Genomic DNA, 8,675 nt, shown 5'->3' with positions numbered 1-8,675 from the left:
TAAAAAAAGGCCGTCCGTGTGTTCTGTAGAAATCTTCCCTTGAGTGACCAGAGTTGATCATTATCTGAATATGAATCTGTCAGGGTTCAGAATTTGCAACTGCATTTGGTTTTTTGTTTCCCAGTTCCTTCATGGCTGCACTGATCTTTATTTAGTCCATGGTGTATTAGGTGGCAGACCGGCTTACATGTTTTTAATAACTATAGTGCAACGATTTGAAGATCAGTGTGTGAATTTCTGAGACCTACTTACAAGGTGTAGCTATTGGCAACAGCAGGATTATGGGAGATTTCCTGGGTTTTATTTGCAAGCTTTGGTTGAAAATCTATTCAGAGGAACACACTCTTCATGTGTGCCTTTGGATATGCAAGGAAGCCTATATTCTGATGTCTGGAGCCCTATGCCTTGTGGTGAAGAAAGTACAGAATACTTAACTTCTGGATCAACTCCTCTTGAGCAGACTTCCATGCAGCAGCAGCAAAACCAAATCAACCTTAAGAATCTAGTTCTTAGCAGATAAGAGCTCTTAAATGAGCATGTTTTATGGTGAAAATACAAGTCAATACTGTCTGTCTTGTACCATCAACTTTTCATCCTTCAGAAAAATAAGCAATTAATATTTATCATGGGTGATGTAAACAGAATTCCAGATACCCACACTGAATGTAGATAATTAAATTTTTTTAGATAATCCATAATCAAGTTTATCCCTTAATCTTATTTTTTTTAATCTTTCAGAAGTGATTCTGCAAGGTTATAACATGTTGAAGGAATACTGTAACTTTTTAAATAAGGGAAGTAGTTTTAATATCACTTCAGTAGTGAGAAACTGTCTTGTGGAAGTCCAAAGATGTTGTTCAGGGTTGGCATACAGGATTTATTATGGGACTGAAGTAATTCCTGTAGTGGGGGTGATTTGTCCTCTACCCATCACCAGTCCCAGAACTCAGCTTGTGAAGCGCATTACTGCGAAATGTCAAACTGTCTGCCATTTTGACAGCTAGATAAGTGTTAGTCAGGTATATGTTCTGACTATTTCTGAAGAGGGAAATATTCTCCCCTAACATGTTGTTGTGATCTGAATTTCTGTTTAATTGTTTGGGGTTTGAAGAATAAGTTTAGTCTTGTCCAATATGCCTTCTAGTTTTACCTTTTGGTACAGGATACTCTATACTTTTTGGCAATAATGAGCAGTGAAACTACTAGAGACAGATCTGCTGGACACATGTTTGGATATAGTAACCTAAAGCATCATGATCCTGGGAGAGAGAGACACACACCCTGAGGATGTCACATGGGCTGCAACTGTGTGCTGATTAGGCAGCAAGCAGTCTGCAGGCCAAGGGTTGAGAACCACTGCACTAGACTAATGCAAATAATATCAAGTGTCCATTTTGTACCTTGCAATCAGGGCCGGCTCTAGGATTTTTGCCGCCCAAAGCAAAAACCATTTTGGCTGTCCCGTCCCCCCCGCCCCCGTTCTTTAATTACCCCGCCTCAACTCCGCCCCTTCCCCAAATCCCCAGCCCTGCCTCCTCCCCCCAGGCTCTCAAGCCTAGGAGGGAGGGAGGGAGATGGGGGAAGAAGCGGCGCCCGCGCCGCGGCCACTCGGAGTCTCCCCCTCCCTCCCAGGTTTGAGAGCCTGGGAGGGAGGGGGAGCAGCGGCGCGCAAAACGTCTGTTTCGCGCCCCGCGGCCGCTCGGGATCTCCCCCTCCCTCCCAGGTTTGAGAGCCTGGGAGGGAGGGCAAGTAGCGGCGCGCGAATCAGCTGTTTCGCGCGCCGTGGCAGCAGCAGCGGAGGTGAGCTAGGGCGGCTGGGGCACATTTTTAGGGGCGGCATTCTGGCGCTGGCCATGCCGCCCCTAAAAATGTGCCGCCCCAAGCACCAGCTTGTTTTGCTGGTGCCTAGAGCCGGCCCTGCTTGCAATCACAAGCCAAGAAATCTGTCTATTGTATTTCCTTTCCGGTTTTAAGTAGATTTATTATGCTTTACTCCTTCTCCCTCTCAGAGCACACAACTGATGCATGAAGTGAGACCTTTATATACTACAGTTTGTATAAGTTGTAAAGAACCTTGGGCTCCTTCAGGATGAAAGATATTAACATCTTATCTCTCCAGGTCACCAGTGAACAAGGAGTATTTTTTTAAATATTTATGACGTAGTAAAGTCTGTTACTTATGCTCATGTTGTATGAGGCACTTTGGAAGTCCAGTCAGTACTCTTTCAACAAATAATTAGTTGGGTTTTTTAACTTCAATATTGACTGCTGACACTAGTGACTTATGCTGCTGCTCTAGATGAGTTTCTTTTTTTGTAGCACTTACCTTAAGTGTTTTTACTATACTACACAGTTTGCAATCTCTCTGCCTGCCACTGACATGCAGCTGTTCAACAATGTGGTAGAGCAACATTACTCAACACTTGACTTTAGGAAAATTCTAAGCATTTTACCTGGAACAGTGCTGCTAACACTTTTATGAAAAAGTCATAGATTCTTTAATCATTTAAAAAGAGAGAGGCTGTGAACATTTGCAATGTTTCTATCTAGAGGGGAAACATCTACATTCCTATAGTTCCTGCCTCTCCTTCAAGAGTGTCACGGTCCAGTGTGCTTAGTGTGTGATAAATCCCCAATATTTTCCATCTGATAGGGCACTAGACAACTGTAGGAGTTGTACTGGGAAGAAGAGGTCTTGGCCTATTAAAAAAATCTCCTATCCTGAAATTTCCGCTTATCTAGTAGTTGCTCTATCCTGTTTTGTGTTTTAAAGTGTGTATGCCTCAATCACTTAATGTTATTTTTTTCTGACTTCTCAATAACCTCTAATCCCACCACTGTTAAAATAAGACAAACAGCTCAGGGCCCATTATATTAAAAATTGGTCAAGTTCTGTGTTTATCTAAACAGTTTTTAAAATCTTTAAAAAAATAAAAGGGCTTTCTCCTGAAATGTGTTTTTTTTTTTTCTTTCATTAACAATCCCTCTTCCTTCTGCCTGCTGTGAATGGAAGTAGATGGACCCAGTTTTGTTTCTTATTTGTTGACTAACCTCAGTGGTTGTCTCTTACCCCTAGGCCCTCTAACTTCTAAATTAAAGCTCTAGTGTTTCATCCAGTTCAGTCTTAATTAGTATAATTCTCTATGCTAATAAACCCCAGTAATTAAAATAGAACACATATTCCTTGTTTTTCACTTTGCAGCAAACTGTAGAGAGGGAAATCCAAGAGCTGCAAGGCCTACCCCTCTCACCTGCCAATATTAAGTGTTCTACTTCGCACTAGGAAAAAGGACAATAGTCTCTTAAACTCAAATATTTCACTAAGGGGCTGTACCTCAAACATCTATCACTGCTACAGCTGAGGGGTTGGTGCTTAAGTATGGGGGGGGGGGGGGAAATGTCCACGGGAAAACAGGCATCTTCAACCCTGCTGTCCCTGACTCCTGCTGAAGGAGACACATGCAGCTAGCGATTGGGTTTATTTTCCCCTGCACCTTGAATAATTCCCAGGGGCCAGCAGGGCTCCTGGTGTTCCGGCCCCCTGAACGTTGTTCTTCCCGAGCTGCAGTGCCAGGAGGAGCTGGGGCAGCAGCGGAGTCTGATGGGCTGGGGGCAGAGGAGGTGCCCTGCCTTCATGGTGAGGCAGAAGGCGAGTAGCGCTGCGCTCTGTGCTGCTAGGGCGCCAGCGCCGGGCTGAGCCCGGGTTTAACTGCGCTAAAAGCAGGCAGCGCTGGAGCTGCAGGCGCTGACCGGGTAAGGCCCCCTACAGCCCAGAGGCGCTTTAGCCTGCAGGCAGAGGGCGTGTGGGCCGCACCCACGTGCTGAGCATCTTTGGGCCGGTTCCGTACCCGGCCTCAGCAGGGGATGGCACTGATGGGGCATGCGGGAGTCGTGCCGAAACCCTGCATCCTCCACCGCCCGGAGCACCGCGGGGCGGGGCAGCGAGCGCTTCTGTCCCGCCCGGTGGCTCCCTGGGGCTGGTGCAGCTCGGAGCTGCTCGCCGCCGCCTCGTGCTGCTACAGCCGCGCGCTGATGTCACCTGCAGCCCGGGGATCGCAGGTCTCCCCGGGGCTGCGCCTGCGAGCCGCTCTCCCTGTATCCTACAGCCCAATGGCTTCCCCCTTGGGCAGCCCTCTCAGCGCGGGGCAGAGGCGGACCGGAGGCCTGGCTCCGAGCCCCAGCTCGGCCATGAAGGATCCGAGCGTGGAGCAGCAGCTCACGGTGAGTCCGGCTGCCCCGGGGCACTCAGGCTGCTTTGGGCGCAGTCAGGCACCCGGCCTTCCCGTCTACTCTGCAATCCCCGGCTGCACCCGCAGACCCCTTCTGCGAGCCCCGTGCAGCTCCGCTCCAGCCCCGGTGCCTGTAAACAAACCCTCGGAGGGCTGAAAGCACTGGACTGGACAAAGAAAACACCCTGCAGGGGACAGACCTGTAGCGGTAGAGGGTGGGACAGGATACGCTAGCAGGTTTGCCCCATGTTTCCTGCTGGAACTCCTGGGATAAGAGTTTTCCAAGGCAACTGAGCGTGTGAGCTTTTCCATCTGAATTGAAATTGCCTGTTGTAGAAAGCAGGTAGGTTGCACTCATCAGAGTCCCAAGATTTTGACATGTCTCTGTGTGGATCATGGGAATTTACTGTTTTTTCAGTAATGATTGTGCACAGAGACAGTTCTTTAATTAATCCTGCTCCCACGTTTCTGGGTGTGTGTGTGATATAATTTACAAAAATCTCTCACTCCTCAGACTTATTTTTGCCATGACCTTGTGTCAGAAACATGATTGCATGTGCAGTAATCTCTGCTTTGAGCTCTAAACCATATAGTAACTATTGCACGGCACGGGAATCTCTTATGTGATAATGTCTAATAGCATGTAAAATATTTTGAGTTCCCTTATAATGCCAGTAAGTCCTTAATACTGAGTCTGATCCTTCACCACATGCTTTCTTGTCTTCCCTTGGTGGCTACAAGTAATTATTTTAATTTACCTGCTTTGGGATGTGAGCAGTTACAGACATGCAAGAGAGGCTTGTCAGTCTTACACCATTGCACGCTCTGCATGAGGAGGAACTGCTATAGATAGGGTAACATTTTCAAAAGTGCCTCGGTCCCAGACCTATCCCTTGGCTAGGGCAAATCGGGGAGACCAGCCCGGGCCCCGCGCTTCGATAAAATTGGGACTGTCCTGTTATTTAGCCCTTTGTCCCGCGTCCCGAACTCCAGACTTTGGTGGAATCCCGTTGACTCCAGTGGGGTTCTGCACAGATTAGGTGTCAATCTACACCAGGGGTTCTCAAACTGGGGGTCGGGACCCCTCAGGGGGTCACAAGTTCTTACATGGGGGATCGTGAGCTGTCAGCCTCCACCCCAAACCCCGCTTTGTCTCCAGCATTTATAATGCAGTTAAATATATAAAAAGTGTTTTTAATTTATAAGGTGGGGTCACACTCAGAGTCTTTCCATGTGAAAGGGGTCCCAGTACAAAAGTTTGAGACCCGCTGAGAACTCATCCTAGGATCAGGGTCATAGTGATTGTTACACAGGGATAAGTAACTGGGTATTGTGTTCTTCTGGCAGTAAATTTGGTACAATAAATGTATTTTGTGTAGTATAGTTTAAGAGCTGATGTAAAGAGCTGCACATAGGAAGCCACTTGCAGGCCACAACAACAAATTTATTAGACCTACAAAATCTTGGAACCATGCTACATATTATTGGACACTGTCTTTTGCTACCTTATCTATGAACTATTTACATATGCATAGCTCTAGAGCTCTTTCATAATATATTCTACACAGTGTTTTATGGGCATGTGCACAGTGGAGTGTCTGGGACAACATAGCCATAGATTTCTATGGAGTTATGTATTGTTTATGGGTAACTAATTAACAGTTTACTACAGACCCCAAGCTGCCGAGTTCAAATCTAGAATATTTCCAAAGTTCAGGGGTGCTTAGATCTGGGATTTTGATTTGGCCCTATCTCTCTACATCACACTAAGCATAACATGATGTAATCTTAAACCTTGTTAAATGTCTGCTGTATCACAGATGTAGTGTCAATCGCATGTTGGGTAGCATTTTCTCCAGCTGTTTGAAAATAAAATATCTTTCCTAAGTGTGTCTTCTTTGTTTTTTTTTATTTTTCTTCTCCCTGAGCTTTGGATAGTTAAAATGCATATGGCTGCTGCAGTTTGTATGGCAGCATTGTGATGTTAGCAGCAGTGTTCTAGGAAAAGGATTTGTAAGTCTATTGCTCGTTATAGTTTCAGATGAGGACGCTAAAGAGCAAAAACTGTTGTGATTTTGTAGGTCCTGCAAAAGGGTTAATTTCACCCATATGGTTGTGAAATTAAACAAATAAGAGATTTGAGGGCTCCTCTTTAGTTTCTTCAGCTAATGTTTGTTTTAGGTTTTAGCCCTTTTAAATATATAAAGTGATGAGAATTTTTTTATTATGTTCAAATTCTAAGGCCAAAATGTTCAAATCTTACATTCGACTACTCTGACAACAAGAAGTAAATAACATAATTGTAATCAGTGCTTTGGGGACACAATAGAAACACAGTGTGTCTAACAGCTCTGCAGCATCCAGAAACACCCCCACATCAGTGAATGGCAATGGCGTTGGTGGGCAGAGAAGTAAGCAAAACGGAATGGTCTTGGGTTTTCTTACTTTAGAAACAGAGGGGGCAGTGGGAATTCGCACTTGTCGAAAGAAAAAGTGAAAATTATTGGGGAATTAAATATTTTAAGCTTCTCTGGTGGTTTAAAAAATCCTGGAGAATAAAAATATCAATATAAAGTTATTCTAAGGAGGTGATCATGTCACTTGAACAGAGAGAATGACTCAGTGATGGATCAGTCTGAGCGGGCTGGGGGAGTATTTATAACCGGCTCAATTCCTGTGTATGTGTGCAGGTGGCTCTTCGGATTCGTCCAATCAATGAAGCTGAGCTGGAGGAAAACGCTGCTATCATAGCCCACAGAGTGGGTGACCAGGTGAGGTTTGAGCAAAGCAGCATAGGTGAGTTTACAGCTTAGCTGGTAGCTAATGGCTTCTTGGAAGGAGAACCCCGGGTCTTAAGTGTTAGTGCCTCTGTCATGATGAAGAACAAACACAGTGACTCACTTGAACACGGAAAGGGTTATGAGATGTTAAAAGTTCTGCAAACCTGGGCAGTGGTTGTTAGGGCAGCTACAAAATTTGCAGACCCCTGAGAAGTCCCCAGATTCCCAGGGCTGGGAGCCAAGAGGAAGGTAGGCAACTGAGCTACTTTCATGACATTTGTTTGAGGGGAAGGAAGGGAAGAAGAGGGGATTACCCTTGAGAGAGCTCCTACAGGAGTTGGCTCATTCTCAACCTGTGTGAATTGCCTGCAGGGCTAGGTTCATGAAACTGCCCAGGAACTAAACCATGGAGGATTCACCAGGGCTGCTTGAAAGACATGATATCCAAAGACAAAACTGTGAATTTTGGAAACTTTGAAAACATAGGAAATACCAGATTGGTTCAGACCCAAGATCAATCTAGTCCAGTATCCTGTTTCCAACAATGCTCCGTACCAGCAGCTTCAGAGGAAGATGCAAGAAACCTTGCATTAGGCAGATGTGGGATAATCTCTCTCCTGCATCAGGTCTCTAAATACCTAGTAGTTAGAGACTGGTTTAAACTAGGGGTTCTCAAACTTCATTGCACCACAACCCCTTTCTCATAACAAAAATTATGACACGACCCCAGGAGGGGGGACCGAAGCCTGAGCTTGCCCGTGCCCCACCACCCTAAGCGGGGGACAAATCTGAAGCCTGAGCCCCACCATCCTGGGCGTCCAGGCAGTGGGGCTCAGGCTTCGGTCCCGGGCCCCAGCAAGTCTAATGCCAGTCGTGGCAACCCCATAAAAATGGGGTCGTGACCCATTTTGGGGTCCCAACCCACAGTTTGAGACCCGCTGCTTTAAACATGAAGCATTCGGTTTAATATTCCTTCTCAAATTTATGCTAACATGAACTGTTATAACCCTGGATGTTCTTTATATCCATAGAAATGTTCAATCTCTGTCTGAATCTTGTTAAAATCTTTGCCTCAACAACGTCCTGTGGCAATGAGTTCCACAGTTTCAGCACATATTGTGTGTGTGGGGGGAAATTCTTTTATCAGTTTTGAATGTGCCGTCTTTTAATTTCATGGAATGTCCCATTGTTCATGTGTTATGAGAAGGGAGAACAGAAGCTCCCCATTTACCTTCTCTAGATTATTCATTATTATATAGACTTTCATCATGTCCCCTCTTATTCATCATCACCTTTCTAAGGCAAACAATCCCATTCTTTTCAATCTCTCTTCGTATGACATTTTCTCCAGGTCCCTAATCAGTTTCATCAGCTTTCTCTGAACTCCCTCTAATTCTGCAATAGCCTCTCTGAGGTGGGGTGACCAGTACAGTACTGCACACAGTATTCCAGATGAGCAGACCTTAGGTCTGTGTCATGTGGGAACAAGGAACTGCTGTGAAACATCCAGGCTGCCTTTTACATCATAAAGAAGTGAAAAGGGAACAAATCTATTTTTCCCTGTACAAATTATCTTACAAGCCTGGTTTCCATTTACTGAGTTATTTGTGGCACATCATTCTTTAAAGGCCATCACGCTGGCTCAATCACAAACTTTATTTTTGTA

General features: G+C 45.4%; 1 protein-coding gene across 1 annotated transcript in view; it reads left to right on the top strand.

Moving 5' to 3' along the window:
• Positions 1–4,032: 4,032 nt before the first annotated feature.
• LOC135884861 (kinesin-like protein KIF19) overlaps positions 4,033–8,675 on the top strand; it is a 28,354-nt gene continuing 23,711 nt past the window's right edge. Inside the window, exons 1-2 of the mRNA XM_065412419.1 lie at positions 4,033–4,221; positions 6,920–7,000. Of these exons, the coding sequence (XP_065268491.1) occupies positions 4,033–4,221; positions 6,920–7,000 (270 nt within the window). The remainder of the gene's footprint in view (positions 4,222–6,919; positions 7,001–8,675) is intronic.

The sequence above is a fragment of the Emys orbicularis genome, chromosome 10, assembly GCF_028017835.1.
Source record: "Emys orbicularis isolate rEmyOrb1 chromosome 10, rEmyOrb1.hap1, whole genome shotgun sequence".
Lineage (NCBI taxonomy): Eukaryota > Metazoa > Chordata > Testudines > Emydidae > Emys > Emys orbicularis.
The sequence above is the reverse complement of the archived record's forward strand: the minus strand, read 5'-3'. Positions and strand labels throughout refer to the sequence as shown.